Source organism: Zingiber officinale, chromosome 6A, assembly GCF_018446385.1.
Source record: "Zingiber officinale cultivar Zhangliang chromosome 6A, Zo_v1.1, whole genome shotgun sequence".
NCBI lineage: Eukaryota > Viridiplantae > Streptophyta > Magnoliopsida > Zingiberales > Zingiberaceae > Zingiber > Zingiber officinale.
In genome coordinates, this window is record NC_055997.1 from 99,290,358 (window position 1) to 99,314,481 (window position 24,124).

General features: G+C 39.2%; 1 protein-coding gene across 2 annotated transcripts; it reads right to left on the minus strand.

Annotated features, from left to right (window-relative positions):
- Positions 1–15,041: 15,041 nt before the first annotated feature.
- Positions 15,042–16,137, minus strand: LOC121994226 (elicitor-responsive protein 1-like). 2 transcript variants are annotated; one of them, XM_042548333.1, is made up of 5 exons: positions 15,994–16,137; positions 15,858–15,923; positions 15,603–15,747; positions 15,353–15,500; positions 15,042–15,248 (listed from the first exon to the last, which is right to left on the minus strand). In XM_042548333.1, exons 1-5 carry the CDS (start codon positions 16,058–16,060, stop codon positions 15,243–15,245), a joined length of 432 nt encoding a protein of 143 aa, XP_042404267.1. In that variant the 5' UTR covers positions 16,061–16,137; the 3' UTR covers positions 15,042–15,242. The 2 variants fall into 2 exon arrangements, with proteins under 2 accessions (XP_042404267.1, XP_042404266.1); XM_042548332.1 differs by having other exon boundaries at positions 15,603–15,750.
- Positions 16,138–24,124: the final 7,987 nt, after the last annotated feature.

Here is a 24,124-nt window from a genome sequence, read left to right on the forward strand (position 1 = left end):
CTAGGACTTTCACTTGACTTCACTCACTAGAACTTTCCACACCAAATGTCCGGTCAACACTGACACACTTAGATTTTTTTCTTCTGCCAACCTTTCCGTTGGACTTTCCAATCAAGTATCCAGTTAACCTTGACATACTTGACTCTTCTTCATATCAAACTGGTCAAACCTTGACCACTCTTCCCATAACGGACAATTGCACCTGCAATCTCCATATATTATCAAACATCAAAATTTAAATATCAAGACTCAAGATTGAGTCTACTCAAACTTAGTCAAACTAGTCAACCTTTATCTAGGAAAACTATACCAACAATATCTCCCTTTTGATGTTTGACAATACGCTTAAATTAGGCTAATCTCATAGCCTCAACTTCTTCATGCCAAAGTATGAATGAGTATTTTCTTCATTCTCCCCCTTTCCAAGAGAGTAGCCTCCCCCTTTGGGTAATAAAGATTTTCCTAACTTAAATCCTACATTCATTACATAAAGTAACAAAATAACAAGCATAAATACCAACTTCCACTAAATAAGATTTTCATCCAATAGAAGCACCTCCATATGCGCAACATATATATGAAACACTTTGAGTTGCAAGCTCTTAGTGAGTGGATCTTCAATCATAAAGTTTGTACTTAAAAGATCATAGCATACATGAGAGGGTGGGAGTGAATCACATGGTTTTAAAAACTCTATTTTTTAATTTTACAAAAATGAGTACGTGGTGGAAAAGATAGAAACATAAACAAAAAGAAACAAAAACTTGATCGGTTACTTGGTTCGAAGCCTTCAGCGACTCCTACTCCAAGACTCACAATCTCTCAGACCATATCGATGGGTAATCGACTATAGTCCTCTTCTCGAATCGCCAGAAGAGGGAAACAAGTATAACAAGCTACACTTTCCTTTATGCAATAATTAAGTATAAAATTAAACTTTCGTTACCTAACACTTTTGAAGATGATCGATCGAGCTCGGTGTTGGATGACTTCTCAGTAGTAGTTAGGTGCAACAACTTCATAGCACAGCGGACGGATGAAGTCGAAGCAGCTAGAAACTTGAAAGGTTGTGTATTGAAGTTGTAATTGAGTTATTTTGAAAGCTCGGTGACCATCAGTGTTTGGCGGGAATCATGGTTCACCGTTGTACTCTGGGAAACAGACGACCCGAGGAAATGTCAAAGCACAGCCAGAGGTGGGGCGAATCTATTTCAAGGAAACTGTAACTTTCGGAGGCCTCGATTCCTTCACTAGCTCGGAAGCATTGTCGCTCGACCTTTCGGACCGCTTATCACTCCCGACTATTCGCACGCCTGACTACTCAGTTTCTCTGCCCGGCCGGCCGCAAGCTCGCTCGGCCGCTCACCCATTCGGACTCTTTATCAGGCCGAACACTCACTCGGTCGTTCACTCGCATAACCTCTTCGTTCGTTCGACTGGACGCCCGTTCGATCGCACGCTCACCCGGTAGCTCGATTTTTTTTGCCCGAACAACCGAATACTCGCTCGACCGTTCGACCGTTCGCTCGGTCGACCACTCACTCGTCCGGTCGTACGCTCGCTCAGCCAGTCTGTCCTTAGCCAATCTACCCGATCGACCACTCTTCCCAGTCGGCCACTCTACTGCTTGCCCGCTCGACCTTATCGTTCGCCCGATCGCTCTACTCCACTCATCTAGAGACTTGGTGTTCGGCAATTTCCACTGCTTGACCTGTCAATCGCCTGGGACAATAGGCCACTCGACTTATTTATCCACTTGCCCGCTCAACACTCGTCCGCTCGGACTAGATCGCATGGCTTCTTGGACTAGTCCGCACAGCTTCTCGTCCATATGGGCTCAACCGCTAGGACTTTGTTGCTCGGACGCTCTACTTGCTCAGCCACTCCGCGGTCAACACTTGGTAATAACCAGCCCTTGCTGGTAGCTTGAGGTTATCTACTCAGGTCATCTTAACAAATAATTGAATTTAATTTGGTGTATTTAAATTTCACTAATTCCCTAGAGCCTCTGGCAGATTGTTTGTCAAACAAGCTTGAAATGGACTCAATTCTGTTGAGCTGGCCACAAAATAAAGTATTAAGATGCAACAGACTCAATACATAAAGGCCCCTCTGTCCTGCTTAGAATTATGTCAATCAATCACAGGGAAAAGCCTAAGAAGTTCAGTGGACTAAACTTCAAGATGTGGCAGTAGAAGATGCTTTTCTACTTGACCACACTCAATCTGGCTCGGTTCTTGCCAAAGTGTTGGTGTCTGATCTGAAAAGGAGTAATATATGACCAAAAATTGTTGATTGCATATTTATTGAATATGCACATAACAGCAGTGCATATCATTTTTTTTGTGTATGAGTCACAAATACTGGATATACATAAGAACTCGATAATAGAATCGGTAAATGCCTAGTTCTTTGAGCATGTGTTTCTGTATATGACCTGAAAGGATGCTAGCTCCTTAATGTTGGATTTTTCGGGCCGTGAAAACTGCTTTTTTGCGTCGCGGAAACCCCGAAACCCCCCGCCACCGGATCCGTGCAAAGAAAAATAAAACAAAATATGAGTACGAGTTTCTAAAGTAGATCTACACTAGATAAGAGTGTTACCCTCGATGCGAGGCCTTTCGCTATCCCGCTAGTCAAACGGTTTGCCGGATCTCAAGATTGTCAAAGTAGACAACCCTCTAGAAGTATCCACACGAACAAAATTAGGTGGAGGGGACCAAACAAAGGTGTGCTAGCACCTAGGGTGTTCGGCCAAGAGAGGAGAGGGAGAGCATGAGGAGAGCTTGAGGAAGAAGAAGGAAGTTACTCACAAAATGAAAACTCCTTAGAACCATAAGCGGCCAACCAAAAATAAAGCATTTAAACCTCCATGGGATACCAAGAGTCACAACTCTTGGTCTCCCTCATGAGGTGGCATACACATATGCTAGCCTTGATGATGTGGCACATCATCATTGGCCACTTAATGCCAAGTCACAAATGATGTGGCATAAAGTCAAGTCAAACTTGACTCTTCCTCTTCCTCTCAAGTCAAGTCAAACTTGACTTAATCTCTCTCATGATTGATCTAATTCAACCATTTAATTCAAGCCAATTTAATATAATGAATCTAATTCATTTAATTAAATTGATTCAATGAGTCATAATCTAATTAGACTCATTGAACATATGAATCAACTTGAGTCTAACTCAATTAGCCTAATTAGGATTACTCTTAATCCAATTTGATTCATCACATGAATCTAACCCTCTTGGTTCATCATATGAACCTAATCTCCATCTAATTGTCCTTTGTGTGTGACCCTATAGGTTCTTGTAACGTTGGCAATGCCCTTAAACCCATTTAGGAGTATAAGTAATGAGCGGTATCTAGCAATACATCATTACTACCCAAGTTACAAGAATGTTGAGATCCAACATCACCTTGTCACTACTAATTGTGACTCCTCACAATATATGACAAGTGTCCTTCTATCCAAGACATCTAGATTGATCAATGTGAGGCATAGACCGTGTCATCCTCTAATCAATCTAAATCTTGAACTCCAAGTAGACTCACTAAATTAAATGAGCTCAATATCTCATATTGACTCATTTGGGCATGGCCATGCACTTCGTGGTCTCACTCTATCAAGAATATCGATGTCACTCCCGTCATATAGGAGGGATAGATCTCATCTACATCACTCACATCCCTCTGCATAATTCGTTACATACCCAGTAATCGCCTTTATAGTCCACTCAGTTACGGGTGACGTTTGACGAAACCAAAGTACATAACTCCTTATGTAGGGATCCATGGTGGCTTCAGATCTAAGGACTAGTAGTCATACTAATAGCCACATGAGAAAGTATATGACACTCATATAACGATCCATGATACTTTCTCATGGTGGGTCATTCAGTATACATTCTCCAATGCATACCCATGTGTCAACTTGATATCTCTATATCCATGACTTGTGAGATCAAGTCATCGAGTTGACCTACATGCTAGTCTTATTGCATTAACATTGTCCCTGAATGTTAATACTCGACTAGAAATGATTAAGAGTAGTGTTCCCTATATCATCTCACTATCGATTCAACTAACCGATTGATATAGGTGAGAACCTTCTACTCAAGGACACTATTATACTTAGCTTATTTGGCACCAATATAAGTAAGTATAATAACCAAAAACAAATGCTTTTATTTATATAAGAATATGATACAACAAGTCCATAATACAATCATCAAATGATTGGCTCTAGGGCTCTAACTAACAATCTCCCACTAGCACTAGTGCCAATCAGTGTAGGCTCTAAGCCCCAATGACCTAGTGTGACCATCATGCTTCCTCTGTGTCAAAGCCTTGGTCAAGGGATCTGCGATGTTAGCCTTTGTAGGTACTCTGTAAATCTTCACATCTCCTCTCTTGATAATCTCTCGAATGAGATGGAAGTGCCGTAGTATGTGTTTGGTCCGCTGGTGTGAGCGAGGTTCCTTCGCCTGTGCTATAGCTCCATTGTTGTCACAAAAGAGCTCAATAGGGTCAGCGATAATGGGAACCACCCCAAGTTCAGTGATGAACTTGCGGATCCAAACTGTCTCCTTTGCTGCCTCTGATGCAGCAATGTACTCGACCTCTGTCGTAGAATCAGCTACTGTGTCCTGCTTCGAACTCTTCCAGCTCATAGCACTACCTTTTATGCAAAATACGAACCCTGACTGTGATCGATAATCATCCTGATCGGTCTGGAAGCTGGCATCACTGTAACCCTTTACAGCTAGCTCATCATTGCCTCCATATATCAAGAAATATTCTTTAGTCCTTTTTAAGTACTTAAGAATATTCTTGACCGCTATCCAGTGACTTTCACCTGGATCTGACTGGTATCTGCTCGTCATGCTCAAAACATACAAGACATCAGGTCGAGTACATAGCATGGAGTACATGATACATCCTATGGCTGAGGCATAAGGGATCTGATCCATGCGGTCTCTCTCCTCTCTAGAAGAGGGATCTTGAGTCTTCGAAAGACTCATGCTATGTGATATCGGCAGAAATCCCTTCTTGGAGTTCTGCATGGCAAACCGAAGGAGTACCTTGTCAATGTATGTACTCTGACTTAGGCCAAGAAATCTCTTAGATCTATCTCTATAGATCTGTATCCCTAGAATACGGGATGCCTCACCTAAGTCCTTCATTGAAAAGTAATTTCCTAGCCAGGTCTTGACAGACTGAAGCAAAGGGATGTCCTTCCCAATGAGTAGTATGTCATCCACATACAATATGAGGAAGACAACTATATCCCCTACAACCTTCTTGTAGACACAAGGCTCATCTTCATTCTTGATGAAACCAAACTATTTGATTGCATCATCAAATCGAAGATTCCAGCTCCGAGAAGCTTGCTTTAGTTCATAAATGGACCTATGCAGCTTGCATACTCTGCTAATATGCTTTGGATCTACAAAACCCTCAGGTTGTTTCATGTACACATCCTCGAGCAGGTTTCCATTCAGAATCGGTTTACATCCATCTGCCATATCTCATAGTCATGGTAAGCTGCAATAGCAAGCATGATCCGAATGGACTTAAACATCGCTACTGGAGAAAAGGTTTCATCATAGTCAATACCATGAATCTGCTTGAAACCTTTAGCTACCAAGCGACCCTTATAGATAAGTCCATCCATGTCAGTCTTTCTCTTAAAGACCCACTTACACCCAATGGGTTTTACCCCTTCAGGTGGATCAACCAAAGTCCATACTTGGTTAGTGTACATGGATTCCATCTCGGATCTCATGGCTTCTAGTAATTTCTCGGAATCTGGTCTCATCACAGCTTCCTGATAGTGGTAGGCTCATCCTCTATGAGCACAACGTCATCATAGTCAGACAAGAGAAATGAGTATCTCTTAGGCTGACGACATACCCTATCAGACCTGCGAAGAGGTATGTCTACTTGAACTGGTTGTTGTTCCTCAACTCTTTGTGGAACAACATCATCCACAACACTTTGTGGTTCCAGTTCAACTTTCATCGAGGCTTCAGTGCTATGGTCCGCATCTTGAACTTCTTCAAGATCGAACGTACTCCCACTAGTCTTTCTAGAAACAAAGTTCCTTTCTAGAAAGACCCCAGTCAGTGCCACAACTACCTTGTGCTGACTGGGAATGTAGAAGTAATATCCCTTAGTTTCCTTGGGATATCCAATAAAGTAGCACTTGTCATATTTGGGTCCTAACTTGTCTGAGACTTGACGTCGAATGTAAGCCTCACAACCCCAAATCCTCATGAAAGACACCTGGGCATCTCTCCCAGTCCATATCCTATATGGTGTCTTTATCACGGCCTTGGATGGAACTCGGTTGAGTATAAAAGCTGCCGTGTCTAGAGCATAGCCCCAAAGGAATGTCGGAAGATCTGTGTGACTCATCATAGATCGTACCATATCTAATAGGGTACGATTCCTCCTTTCGGATACATCATTCCACTGTGGTGTTCCAGGAGGAGTGAGTTGGGATAGAATCCCACACTCAGCTAGGTAGTCATGAAACTCATGGCTAAGGTATTCTCCACCTCGATCTGATCGAAGTATCTTAATACTCTTGCCAAGCTGGTTCTGTACTTCATTCTTGAATTCTTTGAACTTTTCAAAAGATTCAGACTTATGTGTCATCAAGTACACATAACCATATCTACTGAAGTCATCAGTAAATATGATGAAGTACCTATAACCGCCTCTAGCAGCGACATTGAAAGGGCCACATACATCACTATGTATAAGACCTAACAAGTCAGTCGCTCTCTCACTGTGCCCACTAAAGGGAGTCTTGGTCATCTTGCCTAGTAGGCATGACTCGCACGTCTTATAAGATTCAAAATCAAATGAGTCCAGCAAACCATCCTTATGGAGCTGTCATTTATATGACCTAAGCGACAGTGCCAGAGATAGGTTTGGTTCATGTCATTTGACTTGAACCTGTTGGTATTTATGTTATAGATAGGGCTTTCAAGGTCTAGAATGTAGAGTCCGTTCATCAGAGGTGCACTACAATAGAACATATATTTTAAATAAACAGAACAACATTTGTCCTTAATTATAAAAGAGAAACCTTTCTTGTCCAAACAAGAAACTGGAATTATGTTCTTTGTTAATGCAGGCACATAACAACATTCATCTAATTCTAATACAAGCCCAGAGGGCAGAGATAGATGATAAGTTCCTACAGCAACAATAACTCGTGCTCCATTGCCTACACGTAGGTCCACCTCGCCCTTCGCCAATGCCCTGCTATTTCTCAGCGCCTGCACATTAGTACAAATGTGAGAAGCACATCCGGTATCTAATACCCATGATGAAGAAATAGATAGATTGACTTCTATAACATATATACCTGAAGTGGAAGTCTCACTTCGCTTCTTCTTAAGATCTTCCAGGTACACCATGCAGTTCCTCTTCCAGTGCCCGGTCTGACCGCAGTGGAAGCAGGTAGCATCCTTGGCGACCCCTCCTTTAGGCTTCAGTGCCTTGTCTTTGCCCTTGGCTTGGGACTTTCCTTTGCCTTTGGGCTTGCCCTTGCCCTTGTGTTTATGAACCATCAGAACAGAGTGGGGCTTTGCCTTCTTAAGGTTCAGCTCAGTAGTTCTTAACATGTTAAGCAGCTCGGGCAGTGGCTTGTCAATTTCGTTCATATTGTAGTTTAGCAAGGATTGCAAGATCAGGTCAGTGGCCAGCTCTTGGCCAAGCGGGAATCCCAACCTCTGTAGGTTTTCTATGTACCTAATCATTTTGAGTACATATGAGCCTACGAGAGCCCCATCTGACATCTTGCACTGAAATAGTGCCCTTGAGATCTCAAATCTCTCATGTCGCGCTTGTCCTTGATACAGTTGACGAAGATGTTCAACCATATCGTAAGCGCCCATCAACTCGTGTTGCTTCTGAAACTCAGATTTCATGGTCGCGAGCATTAGACAGGACACATCTAATGCGTCATCTTGATGCTTCTTATAAGCATCTTTGTCAGCTCGCGGGGCATTGGCAGGAGGAGCCTCCGGAATGGGCTGCTCCAGAACGTACAGTTTACGTTCCTGGGTGAGGACTATTCTCAAATTCCTGTACCAGTTCAGGAAATTTGCTCCGTTGAGCTTGTCCTTCTCAAGAACAGATCGCAGGGAGAAAGTGTTCGTATTTGACGTCATAGTTATCTACAATAGAAAAATACAGAAAATAAATATCATATTCTTTTAAATCATTTAATTAGGCCTTTAACTAAATGATGCTCCCACTAAAATTCTATAATTCATGTGGGACAAGATCCACATCATACTAACCCTTGAGTTAGCTTTGGCTAATATGCCCAAGATTTAGTATGATCGGTAGATAACGATTTACCAATTACATCTCTATGCAACTCTTATTTATAGACTCATTATCCGCAGTTATATTAAAACTTGAGTTAGCTTTGGCTAATACGCCCAAGAATTAATATAAATGTGATTTATGTCCTATCTTTCCAACCATTGGAAAAATGCCTATAGTTGTACTCGATCCAACCGAGTTAACTAGGATTACTCAATCTAATTGAGTTTGTATTCGCCCATGCGTTGATAAGCGGGACCAAGATTGTCCCTCCGTACCCTACCAAGATAATATGTGTTGCTCTTCTTTGGCAGATTTAACAACACATGTGATCGAGGTAGTGATAGGTATCACGGCACGATAGGCATTAGAGTTAACGCGATTTAGATCTAATCTAATCGTCGATGTGTATCAAATACGCGATAGATCTAATCTAATCGAAAGGGTTCATCTTGTACACGATTTAGATCTAATCTAATCGTTAGGCACTAATTAATTACTAATCATATATCACATACAGACAAGCAATTAATTAAATTAATTTGTGATTAGTCATGGCCCTACTACGATCTTCTCAAGCCAATGAGAAGATCGGATGGTCAACCTAGGGTCAACAGCTTCTTAAGCTCCTCCCTTTGACCACCTTGTGTTGTTCGCGCCCTCCTCGTAACTCCGTCTCGAGTGGACCTTCCACGGCTCCAATTTTGTACATTACAATTTTGAAACTTGAGTTACATTCAAGTCTAAACTAATTTACAACAAGAATAAATAATAGAGAAAGGCACGACGCGCAGGTCGCGAATCAAATGTACAACACGCACAACACAAATGATGGCGTGCAGGCCGTAATATGAATTACAATACATTTCCAATCAGATTGGGTCATGACCATTACAAATTATACATAATTCTAAATTATGTAATTTCCATAATTTTCTGTAATTTTAATACTAATTTTTTACAATTTTTACGAGTAAAATTTCCCGGCGGTCCCGTTTAGCGATTTTTTGGCGCAATCACGGAATGAATCCCCTTGCGGGGCCAGGGGCAGCGCCCCTACCTGCGATCTAACCATCGCGAGTGTCCCTAAGCGATCCTACAGCGCCTTAGTCCGCTGTCCCAAAAGGATTTGGGGCGAAACCTTGCCGTTTCAGAAAAAACTTCTCGGTAGTCGAAGCCTACAAGTGTATAAACACTTGTGTTTCGCTTCTACGAGAAAATTACTCATAAAAATCCATAAAAACTTAAATTTACAGAAAATCACAGAAGCTATATTTTTCATAAAAATCAAACTAAACTCGTACAAGTCTTCGCACGTGGCTTTGATACCATTGTTGGGTTTTTCGGGCCGCGAAAATCATTTTTTCGCGTCGCGGAAACCCCGAAACCCCCCGCCACCGGATCCGTGTGAAGAAAAATAAAACAAAATACGAGTACGAGTTTCTAAAGTCTAGATCTACACTAGATAAGAGTGTTACCCTCGATGCGATGCCCTTCGCTATCCCGCTAGTCCAACGGTTTGCCGGATCTCAAGATTGTCAAAGTAGACAGCCCTCTAGAAGTATCCACACGAACAAAATTAGGTGGAGGGGACCAAACAAAGGTGTGCTAGCACCTAGGGTGTTCGGCCAAGAGAGGAGAGGGAGAGCATGAGGAGAGCTTGAGGAAGAAGAAGGAAGTTACTCACAAAATGAAAACTCCCTAGAACCATAAATGGCCGGCCAAAAATAAAGCATTTAAACTTCCATGGGATACCAAGAGTCACAACTCTTGGTCTCCCTCATGAGATGGCATACACATATGCTAACCTTGATGATGTGGCACATCATCATTGGCCACTTAATGCCAAGTCACAAATGATGTGACATAAAGTCAAGTCAAACTTGACTCTTCCTCTTTCTCTCAAGTCAAGTCAAACTTGACTTGATCTCTCTCATGGTTGATCTAATCCAACCATTTAATTCAAGCCAATTTAATATAATGAATCTAATTCATTTAATTAAATTGATTCAATGAGTCATAATCTAAATTAGACTCATTGAACACATGAATCAACTTGAGTCTAACTCAATTAGCCTAATTAGGATTACTCTTAATCCAATTTGATTCATCACATGAATCTAACCCTCTTGGTTCATCATATGAACCTAATCTCCATCTAATTGTCCTTTGTGTGTGACCCTATAGGTTCTTGTAACATTGGAAATGCCCTTAAACTCATTTAGGAGCATAAGTAATGAGCGGTATCTAGCAATACATCATTACTACCCAAGTTATAAGAATGTTGAAATCCAACATCACCTTGTGACTACTAATTGTGACTCCTCACAATATATGATAAGTGTCCTTCTATCCAAGACATCTAGATTGATCAATGTGAGACATAGACCGTGTCATCCTCTAATCAATCTAAATCTTGAACTCCAAGTAGACTCACTAAATCAAATGAGTTCAATATCTCATATAGACTCATTTGGGCATGGCCATGCACTTCGTGGTCTCACTCTATCAAGAATATCGATGTCACTCCCGTCATATAGGAGGGATAGATCTCATCTACATCACTCACATCCCTCTGCATAATTCGTTACATACCCAGTAATCGCCTTTATAGTCCACTCAGTTACGGGTGACATTTGACGAAACCAAAGTACATAACTCCTTATGTAGGGATCCATGGTGACTTCAGATCTAAGGACTAGTAGTCCTACTAATAGCCACATGAGAAAGTATATGACACTCATATAACGATCCATGATACTTTCTCATGGTGGGTCATTCAGTATACATTCTCCAATGCATACCCATGTGTCAACTTGATATCTCTATATCCATGACTTGTGAGATCAAGTCATCGAGTTGACCTACATGCTAGTCTTATTACATTAACATTGTCCCTGAATGTTAATACTCGACTAGGAATGATTAAGAATAGTATTCCCTATATCATCTCACTATCGATTCAACTAACCGATTGATATAGGTGAGAACCTTCTACTCAAGGACACTATTATACTTAGCTTATTTGGCACCAATATAAGTAAGTATAATAATCAAAAACAAATGTCTTTATTTATATAAGAATATGATACAACAAGTCCATAATACAATCATCAAATGATTGGCTCTAGGGCTCTAACTAACACTTAAAATGGGCTTATGAAATACATGGCAAAGAAGATGATGATGAACCAGTCAAGGTTGATATTAAATGAAGTAAAAGAGCTTGGGTAGAAAAATCCTATGGATAAGATTTTATCACTTTTATATTGGAAAGTGAGCCCTAAAGTTACTCAGAAGTAGTAAGTTCTTCTGATGGACCTCACTCAAGAGAAGCAATTGCATCTAAGATAGAATCTATTTTGCAAAATCACACTGAGGAACTTGTGAATCTTTCTCATAGAAGTAAACCACAAGATTGCAAGTAGATTTTTAAGAAGAAAGTGAAGTTAGATGATACAATTGATAAGTATAAGGCCAGATTGATAATCAAAGGATACCAACAATGAGAAGACCTTGATTACTTTGATATGTATTCTCTCGTGTCGAGAATAACTTCCATTAGAGTATTATTAGCTATAGCCACTCTATGGAATCTCAAAATACATTAGATGGATGTAAAGATATCATTTCTAAATGGAGATTTAGAAGAGGAAATCTATATGGAGTAACCTGATGGGTTTTTTGTGCCAAAATAGAAAAACAAGGTTTGTAGATTAGTGAAGTCAGTATATGGCTTGAAATAAGCACCAAAATAGTGGCATGAGAAATTTGATAATGTCATGAAGGAATGTGAATTCAAAATCAAAGAGTGTGATAAATGTGTCTACATCAAAGTTACATAGAATAACTATATCATTTTGTGTCTATATGTAGATGACATACTTATCATTGGGAGTAATGATAAGATTATCAAATCCACTAAGGACATGTTAAACTCAAGATTTAACACGAAAGACATGAGCCTAGCTGATGTGATTCTATGAATTAAAATTCTTAGAACAATAGAAGAACTTGTTCTTAGACAGTCACATTATGTGGACAAAATTCTTGAGAAATTCACCAAAGGTGATATTATATTAGCATAAACATAGATAGATACGAGTCAACATCTATCAAAAAATCAAGGTGAAAGTATCTCTCAGATAGAGTACTCTCGAGTGATTAGAAGTCTGATGTATCTGATAAGTTGTACATGACCAAACTTGGCTTAGACAATTAGTAAACTGAGTAGATACACGAGTAATCTCAATGTTAAGCACTGGAAAGGGATAAAAAGAGTACTGAGATACTTGGGGTATACTCATGAATATAGACTACACTATACGAGATATCCTGCTGTTATCGAAGGATGCAATAACGCGAGTTGGATATCTAACAAAAATGACTCTAAGTCTATGACTGGATATGTATTCACTCTAGGAGGTGCAGCCATTTCCTAGAAATCTTTTAAGCAAACAGTAATAATCAGCTCCACGATGGAATCTAAGTTTGTGACTTTTGACAAATATGGTGAAAAAGCTGAATGACTACAACAACTCTTAGAAGATATTCTGAGATAGACAAAATTGATGCCGGTAATTTGCATACATTGCAATAGTCAATCAGGAATCGGTCGGGCACAGAGCCATTTGTATAGTGGTAATTCTAAACATATACGTCGTAGACATAATACCATTAGACAACTACTCTTAATGGAAGTTATCGTTGTTGACTATGTGAAATCAAAGGATAACATAGCAGATTCGTTAACCAAGTGGTTAAACAGAGAGGTAGTTGCAAGCTCATCGCAAGGGATAGACTTGATGCCGATGAGAAATGTTGATGCAAAGGAAACCCAACCTATGCAAACTGAAGATCCTAAGAACTAGGTTCAAAGGGATAACCTATTTGTACCAACACAGTTGCTCATTGCGGGGGAACGATCCAATAGATCAGTGAAGGATGGAGGTTAAGCATACGACTTTTAATGATCCAATTAGAGTAATGAGGAATACTCTTAAGAGATCACCTATATGAGAAAAAAGTGGTGCCGCTTCGAAGAGAATTAGAGACACAATTCTTAGAACTTCTCTCAGAACCAGACATATTCATGGCCAAGAATGAACATATACATTCATGAGATCTGAGTTATATCAGGGAGAGTCTTGGGTGAAATATATGAATGCTTACACAGACGACAGAACAGTTCAAGGATGTCACGTCTACTTTCAGCCAGTAAGTAAATAGATCTTTATAAGAGAAGGTTCAAAGGATAAACCCTACCTGTCCTATACTGGACTCAACTACTGAATACTATCACATACCCTATTTCCATTAATGTGGGGGAGTGTTGGATATATGTGATGTGAATAGAAGAGGTGGAAGAGGAAAGAAACTCCATTGTGAATGAGACTTTAGTCCCATATTAGAAGTTTCAAGACATATTGGTTGGTTTATATTGATTCACATGCATTGATGATATGAATAAATATATCGGGAGAGGCTCTCTCACACATGGGTGCATAAAGGGGGAGTGCAAATCCAGGGCCTGGATTGCACTGAACCAAGTTGACTCATGTGCGAGCACGACCTGCGCACACCGAATGCCAAACCGATCGGGGCAAAATTTGTTCAAGTGGAACAACCAAAATTTTACCGCATAAATATTTTTTCTACTTGTGTAACGAATGTATTAAATTTAGGATTAATGCAGAATTGAAACGGCTAAGTGAAACGTTGGTGTTTCATAGCTCGAGAGTAATGATTATTAATCGATCATCGATGTTGTCATTGATTTAAGCTCCTATATAAGAAGTTTACGATCATCGACAAAAGACTGACACACACAAGCAGAAGCTCTCCACTTCCGTACCCCTCCTCCTTTGTCGTACATCTCTTGCTCGACGGAGTACCGATGATAGCAGTAGGGTACCTCTCAATTCACCGTGACCATCAGTGCTTGGAGGGAATCACGGTTCACTGTTGTATCATGGGAAACAAACGACTCGAGGAAACCTTGAAACACAGCCAGAGGTGGAGCGAATCTATTTCAAGAAAACTACGACTTTCGCAGGCCTCAGTCCCTTCACCTGCTAGGGAGCATTGCCCCCTTGGCCTTTCAAATTGCTCAGCTCTCCTGACTGTTCACACGCCCGACCACTTGATTTCTCTGCTCGGTAGCCACAAGCTCGCTCGATCGCTCACCCGTTCGGACTCTTTGTCCGGTCGTACACTCACTCGGCCGCTCACTAGCTTGGCCTATTCATCCACTCAACTACACGCTCGTCTAGCCGCACGCTCGCCCGACCGCTCAATTTTCGACCCGAATGATCGAATACTCGCTCGGTCGCTCGTTCGCTCAGACTAGCTCGCTCGTCCGCTCAGACTTGCCTTCACAGCTTCTTGTCTGTACAGACTTGGTCGCTCGGACTTTGCTGCTCATCCACTCTACGATCAACACTTGGCAATAACCAGCTCTTGCTGGCAGTCTGAAATTATCTGCTCAGGTCATCTTGATAAATAAATAAATTTAATTCGATGTATTTAAATTCTATTAATTTCTTAGAATCTTCGATAGATTGTTTGTCAACACTAACAAATAAAACCTACAAGTTATCTTTATATGAGATTAAATAGGTGCAAGCATCTGGTTCGATATGGATTATTCTTTTGATCAACCAATACGTTTCACAAATTGCACTACTTAGACATCACCATTATTCCTTACTCCAATAATAAAATGAATTTAATACATTTCCAAAAATAAAAAATAAACAAATGAATTAAACAAATTTAATTTCAACAACAAATCAAATAATTGGTCAGCTAACTAAGGAGATCACTATCTATCTATTCTTCAAGCACTTGCATAATCCATAAATCCAAAGCTCCTTTTTTCACTCCATCACATCTACAAGAACACAACAACGAAGTTTGTTCTACAATTAGAGGAATTTCATTTTAAAATTATACAAAAAGATTAATAGCATTTGCATTAATTGTTTACTTAATTACCTTGGTTAAATTAATTAATTTGAAGGTGACACCAACTCTTATCTCGCCGTGATATCTCTTATCGGAAAGCACAACCCGATAGTTGCAAGGGTTCACTTCCATAAACCCCTTCTCCAACCCCATCGCAATCACATCTCCAACATTAATCCTATTCATCATCAAAACCACACAATTAGTGATAAACTCCTATGTAATTAGGGAGAAATATTGCTAACAAGAGTTTAAATTTTTTAGGGCGCGTATTACTCACATTGCTTCTCCGACAAAATCATCGGCCGAGAAGGTGTCACGGTCCATGACTCGAAGCACAAGCTTGTGTCGAATCGAGTTGTTCTCGAGTGGATGGTGAACCTTGAAGTTGAATTTCTGATTCCACCGTGGATTTCCTCCTTCCTCTGCTTAAATAATTTCACATTTAATTACATTTTATAATTTTATTTTATGGGATATTAAATAATCTTATAAAATCACACATATATAAATTATTTAATTAGAACTAACTCACTATATGCAACTTTGCTCTTCTGTTGCTGATCCCTGTATTGAATCTCCACATAAGGATCCATCTTGCCTGCTTAAATCAAGTAAATTAAATACATAAAATTACAATTAAAATTTCACAAAAATAAACTAATTAATACCTATTAGATCAGTGTCTTTGAGGCCTTTGGCATCCACCAGTAACACTTCTAATTCTCCAAAACTCATATTTAAGTAATTAATTGTATGATCTCTTCTTCCTTGTCTTTCTCTTTGTTTCTTCTCTGATCTCTTTGTATCTTTTCTTCTCTGTTCGCTTGTTCAGCAGCAGCTAGATATATATAGAGGAAGCAGGAAAATGGATGATTAATTAATTTATTAAATTTCAAGTCAAATGATTAATTGATCCAGTCAATGATTTGAACACTATTGACCAGGAACAGCTCAGCAAGAAGCGGTCAAATTGTACTCGTGTTGTATCATTTTGATTAATTAATTGTACTCAGTCAAATTATATTAAATTAAATTTATATGTTGAGATGATCTCAATAGATAATTTATCAAGTGTTAAGTGTAGACTATAGAGTGAGCGTAGAACAACCAAGTAAATTGAGGGATTCATCTGTTCACATACGTGTTAACTTAGTTTATTATAATCCGAGTCTTAAATTTGTACCTCCATGTAAATCCATATATGACAAAGAGTGTCTCTTCAATATAAACTAATTAATATGTCTTGAAACTTCTAATATAAAACTAAAGTCATATTCAAATCTTTTATCCTCTTTTTCATTCACATATAACCAACAAATAATAATCTAACAAAGGATCTTTTCATCATATAAATGTAAGAAAATCAAATTAAATTACAATAAGATATGGAAAAAATCTTATACTGCATGTAGTTAAATCATACTTGAATTTAGAGACACCATAGCTACCTCTAAATTATGAAGTCGAAGTCGAAACACGATCTTCCACAAGGGTTAGGGCTTTGACACCGTACATTCTCACTAAATGGGAAGTAAGAAATAATCTTTCGATGTCTAATCCTACGGAGATCACACCCTAAATATAATCCAATATTCACTATCAACCCATTAATGATAATGGATATCAGGTACGTTTAAGGTAAATGAGTCTATACATATAATATACATACCCAAAATTAAATCTAATAACACAACAATTAGATCACTTTAATTAGTTTGAATTTAAGTGGCAAAATAAGGGATTATAAATTCATGGTAAGTCCACTAACAAGTTATTGGATATTTAAAATATCTAACAATCTCCCACTTACATGTATGAAAATAATACAAAACAATATATTTCTTAGTTACATATAACAATGTCAATCTTTATGAGTAAAAATAGCCCCTTAAAGAATATAATGTGATCCATCAATTCCATTAGTAAGGATCAAAGAGATCAAAAAAGTCATAACTACTATAACTATAGTAAGTCTCACAGTAATCATAATACGAACTTATTGATGACATAGAATTGATGTGTATATGTAGCATGAAAATAATATGAAAAGTAATATGTCATGCACATCCTCAACTAATCCTCCTAATGACCCAAAGAGTCTAGGTCATGTTTACAAATACCTTAAACTAAACTACAGTTGTAAATCATAACCTAAACTTTATGACTCAAATTAGAGTCCATATCATATTTATGTACCAAATGCTAATTTGAATTAATAAATTATGATATCTTTATTTTAGAATGATAATTAAAATCAATTACTATTGCAACAAATAAGAAGTATATGAAAAACGAGCATACATACGTAATAACAAAAGTGTTCATTGTTGGATCACTTCGGAACTAGGGGTTGAATAGTTTCTCGCGCTTTGTCGATGATAATGTGCAGCGGATAAACTCAACGCAAAGCTCCCCAATGCTAACAAGATGGATTTACTTGGTATCCACCTCAAGAAGATGTGACTAATTTAAGGATCCGACCCTCATGTACACTCTCCACTATGAAACACTCTTTCTCGGAAACAATCCAGAGGCAGAGAAGCCTCGTACAGGCTCTCAATACAACAAAAGAAAAAGAAAAGCAAATACAAATGAAATCTTACAAGATTTATAATAATGAAGTCCTAGCTTGCTCTCTTCTTGTTTAGAGACACCTCTTGATACTTAGAAAATGCAGCAACACTTTTTCTCCAAGAGCCTTCAAGAATCGTCGGCAGTCAATTTGAGAGGAATCGAGAGAGTTGTTGTGAATAATGTCCCTGAAACCCTTTTAACGGGTGCACAACAGCTATGTTTTCAACCTTTAGTGATTGCTCTAATCGCTTAAGTGTTCTTAATCGATTAGCTGAGTCAATTAAGAACCTTTCTGTTTGTGCGAGAATCAATCATAGGCGATTAAATTTCCCTGCTTAGTCGTCTACTGTAACTATTGTTTCCTTGCAGAAAACCTTAATTACTTAGCCTAAGCGATTAAGTCATGCTGAATCGCTTAGGATAAGCGATTAAGCCATGCTGAATCGCTTAGGATAAGCGATTCAGCTAGCTTCTGTTTCCTCACGTCAAACGGCTCTTAAGTGATCACCTTAATCGATTGGGCTATGGTAATCGATTTGCACAATCGATTACCAAATCCTAACTTCTAGGGTTTCCTTACCCAATATCCGATCAACTATGACATGTTGAGACTTATCATTGCCTAGCATCTGGTCAATCTTGACATACTAGGACTTCTTTACCAAGTGTCCGATCAATCCTTTTATCCACTTAGACTTTTCTCCTTCTGCCAAGTATCTAGTTAATCCTTTGACCCACTTGGACTTTTCTCCTTGTGCTAAGTATCCGGTTAATCTTTTGACGTACTTGGACTTCCAATTACCAAATGTCTGATCAACCATGAGCCACCTGGATTTCCACATGCCTAACTTCACTCATCAAAATTTTCTCACTATCTACCTTCACTCACTAGAACTTTCACCTGACTTCACTCACTAGAACTTTCCACACCAAATGTCCGTCAACACTGACACACTTAGATTTTTTTTCTTCTGCCAACCTTTCCGTTGGACTTTCCAATCAAGTATCCAGTTAACCTTAACATATTTGACTCTTCTTCACATCAAACTAGTCAAACCTTGACCAATCTTCCCATAACGAACAATTGCACCTGCATTCTCCATATATTATCAAACATCAAAATTTAAATATCAAGACTCAAGATTGAGCCTACTTAAGCTTAGTCAAACTAGTCAACCTTGACCTAGGAAAATTACACCAACAATATTCCCCTTTTGATGTTTGACAATACGTTTAAGTTAGGCTAATCTCATAGTCTCAACTTCTTCATGTCAAAGTATGAATGAGGGTTTCCTTCATTCTCTCCCTTTCCAAGAGGGTAGCCTCCCCCTTTGGATAATAAAGGTTTTCCCAACTTAAATCCTACATTCATTACATAAAGTAACAAAATAACAAACATAAATACCAACTTCCACTAAATAAGATTTTCATCCAATAGAAGCACCTCCATATGCGCAACATATACATGAAACACTTTGAGTTGCAAGCTCTTAGTGAGTGGATCTGTAATCATAAAGTTTGTACTTAAAAGATCATAGCATATATGAGAGGGTGGGAGTGAATCACATGGTTTTAAAAACTCTATTTTTTAATTTTACAAAAATGAGTACGATGTAGAAAAGATAGAAACAGAAACAAAAAGAAACAAGAACTCGATCGGTTACTTGGTTCGAAGCCTTCAGCGACTCCAACTCCAAGACTCACAATCCCTCAGACCATATCGATGGGTAATTTACTATAATACTCTTCTCGAACCGCCAGAAGAGGGAAACGAGTACAATAGAAAAACTAGAATAAGTATAACAAGCTACACTTTCCTTTATGCAGTAATTAAGTATAAAATTAAACTTTCGTTACCTAACACTTTTGAAGATGATCGATCGAGCTTGGTGTTGGATGGCTTCTTAGCAGTAGTCAGGCGCAGCAGCTTCATAACACAGCGGATGGATGAAGTCGAAGCATCTAGAAACTCGAAAGGTTGTGTATTGAAGTTGTAATTGAGTTATTTTGAAAGCTCGGTGACCATCAATGTTTGGCGGGAATCATGGTTCACCGTTGTATTCTGGGAAACAGACGACCCGAGGAAACGTCAAAGCACAGCCAGAGGTGGGGCGAATCTATTTCAAGGAAATTATAACTTTCGGAGGCCTCGATCCCTTCACTAGCTCGGAAGCATTGCCGCTCGACCTTTCGGACCGCTTATCACTCCCGACTATTCGCATGCCTAGCTACTCAGTTTCTCTGCCCGGCTGGCTGCAAGCTCGCTCGGTCGCTCACCCATTCAGACTCTTTGTCAGGCCGAACACTCACTCGGTTGTTCACTCGCTTAACCTCTTCGTTCGCTCGACTGCACGCACGTTCGATCGCACGCTCACCCGGTAGCTCGATTTTTTTTGCCTGAACAACCGAATACTCGCTCGACCGTTCGACCGTTCGCTCGATTGTCCCCTCACTTGTCCGGTCGTATGCTCGCTCAGCCAGTCTGTCCTCAGCCAATCTACCCAATCACCACTCTTCCCAGTCGGCCACTCTACTGCTTACCCGCTTGACCTTATCGTTCGCCCGATCGCTCTACTCCACTCATCTAGAGACTTGGTGTTTGGTAGTTTCCACTGCTCGACCTGTTAACCGCTAGGGACAATAGGTCGCTCGACTTATTTATCCACTTTCCCGCTCAACACTCGTCCGCTCGGACTAGATCGCATGGCTTCTTGGACTAGTTCGCACAGCTTCTCGTCCATATGGGCTCGACCGCTAGGACTTTGTTGCTCGGACGCTCTGCTTGCTCAGCCACTCCGCGATCAACACTTGGTAATAACCAACCCTTACTAGTAGCTTGAGATTATATACTCAGGTCACCTTGACAGATAATTGAATTTAATTTGGTGTATTTAAATTCCACTAATTCCCTAGAACCTCTGGCAGATTGTTTGTCAAACAAACTTGAAATGGACTCAATTCTGTTGAGCTGGCTACAAAATAAAGTATTAAGGTGCAACAGACTCAATACATGAAGGCCCCTCTGTCCTGATTAGAATTGTGTCAATCAATCACAGGGAAAAGCCTGAGAAGTTCAGTGGACTAAACTTCAAGAGGTGGCAGTAAAAGATATTTTTCTACTTGACCACACTCAATCTGGCTCGGTTCTTGCCAAAGGGTTGATGTATGATCTGAAAAGGAGTAATATTTGATCAAAAAATGTTGATTGCATATTTATTGAATATGCACATAACAGCAGTGCATATTATTTTTTTGTGTATGAGTCACAAATACTGGATATACATAAGAACTCGATAATAGAATCGGTAAATGCCTAGTTCTTTGAGCATGTGTTTCTGTATACAACCTGAAAGGATGCTAGCTCCTCAAAACGGGCTTATGAAATACAAGGCAAAGAAGATGATGATGAACCAGTCAAGGTAGAGATTAAATGAAGTAAAAGAGCTTGGGTAGAAAAATCCTATGGATAGGATTTTATCACTTTTATATTGGAAAGTGAGCCCTAAAGTTACTCAGAAGTAGTAAGTTCTTCTGATAGACCTCACTCAAGAGAAGCAATTGCATCTAAGATAGAATTTATCTTGCAAAATCACACTTAGGAACTTGTGGATATTTCTCATAGAAGTAAATCACTAGATTGCAAGTAGATTTTTAAGAAGACAGTGAAGTTAGATGACACAATTGAAAAGTATAAGGTCAAATTGGTAATCAAAGGATACCGACAATGAGAAGACATTGATTACTTTGATATGTATTCTCTCGTGTCGAGAATAACTTCCATTAGAGTATTATTAGCTATAGCCACTCTATGGAATCTCAAAATACATTAGATGGATGTAAATATATCCTTTCTAAACGGAGATTTAGAAGAGGAAATCTATATGGAGTAACCTGATGGGTTTTTTTGTGCCAGAATAGAAAAACAAGGTTTGTAGATTAGTGAAGTCAGTATATGGCTTGAAATAAGCACCAAAGCAGTGACATGAGAAATTTGATTATGTCATGAAGGAATGTGAATTCAAAATCAAAGAGTGTGATAAATGTGTCTACATCAAAGTTACATAGAATAACTATATCATTTTGTGTCTATATGTAGATGACATACTTATCATTGGGAGTAATGATAAGATTATCAAATCCACTAAGGACATGTTAAACTCAAGATTTAACACGAAAGACATGAGCCTAGCTGATGTGATTCTATGAATTAAAATTCTTAGAACAATAGAAGAACTTGTTCTTAGACAGTCACATTATGTGGACAAAATTCTTGAGAAATTCACCAAAGGTGATATTATATTAGCATAAACATAGATAGATACGAGTCAACATCTATCAAAAAATCAAGGTGAAAGTATCTCTCAGATAGAGTATTCTCGAGTGATTAGAAGTCTGATGTATCTGATAAGTTGTACATGACCAAACTTGGCTTAGACAATTAGTAAACTGAGTAGATACACAAGTAATCTCAATGTTAAGCACTGGAAAGGGATAAAAAGAGTACTGAGATACTTGGGGTATACTCATGAATATAGACTACACGATACGAGATATCCTGCTGTTATCGAAGGATGCAATAACGCGAGTTGGATATCTAACAAAAATGACTCTAAGTCTATGACTGGATATGTATTCACTCTAGGAGGTGCAGCCATTTCCTAGAAATCTTTTAAGCAAACAGTAATAATCAGCTCCACGATGGAATCTAAGTTTGTGACTTTTGACAAATATGGTGAAAAAGCTGAATGACTACAACAACTCTTAGAAGATATTCTGAGATAGACAAAATTGATGCCGGTAATTTGCATACATTGCAATAGTCAATCAGGAATCGGTCGGGCACAGAGCCATTTGTATAGTGGTAATTCTAAACATATACGTCGTAGACATAATACCATTAGACAACTACTCTTAATGGAAGTTATCGTTGTTGACTATGTGAAATCAAAGGATAACATAGCAGATTCGTTAACCAAGTGGTTAAATAGAGAGGTAGTTGCAAGCTCATCGCAAGGGATAGACTTGATGCCGATGAGAAATGTTGATGCAAAGGAAACCCAACCTATGCAAACTGAAGATCCTAAGAACTAGGTTCAAAGGGATAACCTATTTGTACCGACACAGTTGCTCATTGTGGGGGAACGATCCAATGGATCAGTGAAGGATGGAGGCTAAGCATATGACTTTTAATGATCCAATTAGAGTAATGAGGAATACTCTTAAGAGATCACCTATGTGAGAAAAAAGTGGGGTCGCTTCGAAGAGAATTAGAGGCACAGTTCTTAGAACTTCTCTCAGAACCAGACATATTCATGGCTTAGAATGAACATATACATTCATGAGAATGGAGTTATATCAGGGAGAGTCTTGGGTGAGATATATCAATGCTTACACAGACGACAGAACAGTTCAAGGATGTCACGTCTACTTTCAGCCAGTAAGTAAATAGATCTTTACAAGAGAAGGTTCAAAGGATAAACTCTACCTGTCCTATACTAGACTCAACTACTGAATACTATCACATACCCTATTTCCATTAATGCGGGGGAGTGTTGGATATATGTGATGTGAATAGAAGAGGTGGAAGAGGAAAGAGACTCCATTGTGAATGAGACTTTAGTCCCATATTGGAAGTTTCAAAACATATTGGTTGGTTTATATTGATTCACATGCATTGATGATATGAATAAATGCATCGGGCGAGGCTCTCTCACACATGGGTGCATAAAGGGGGAGTGCAAATCCAGGACCTGGATTGCACTGAACCAAGTTGACTCATGTGCGAGCACGACTTGCGCACACCGAATGCCGAACCGATCGAGGCAAAATTTGTTCAAGTGGAACAACCAAAATTTTACCACATAAATATTTTTTCTACTTGTGTAACGAATGTATTAAATTAAGGATTAATGCGGAATTGAAACGGCTAAGTGAAACGTTGGTGTTTCATAGCTCGAGAGTAATGATCATTAATCGATCATCGATGTTGTCATTGATTTGAGCTCATATATAAGAAGGCTACGATCAACAGCAAAAGATTGACACACACAAGCAGAAGCTCTCCACTTCCGTACCCCTCCTCCTCTGTCGTACATCTCTTGCTCGACGGAGTACCCATGATAGCAGTAGGGTACCTCTCAGTTCACCGTGACCATCAGTGCTTGGAGGGAATCACGATTCACCGTTGTATCTTGGGAATCAAACGACCCGAGGAAACCTTGAAAC

What these genes read in the sequence shown, in the direction of transcription:
- LOC121994226 (XM_042548332.1), bottom strand. Translation starts at nt 16,060, where the DNA reads ATGAGTTTTGGAGAATTAGAAGTGTTACTGGTGGATGCCAAAGGCCTC. An exon ending in CAAAGACACTGATCTAATAG is followed by an intron (nt 15,924 to 15,993) that starts GTATTAATTAGT and finishes TGATTTAAGCAG; the next exon opens with GCAAGATGGATCCTTATGTG. An exon ending in GAAGAGCAAAGTTGCATATA is followed by an intron (nt 15,751 to 15,857) that starts GTGAGTTAGTTC and finishes AAATTATTTAAG; the next exon opens with CAGAGGAAGGAGGAAATCCA.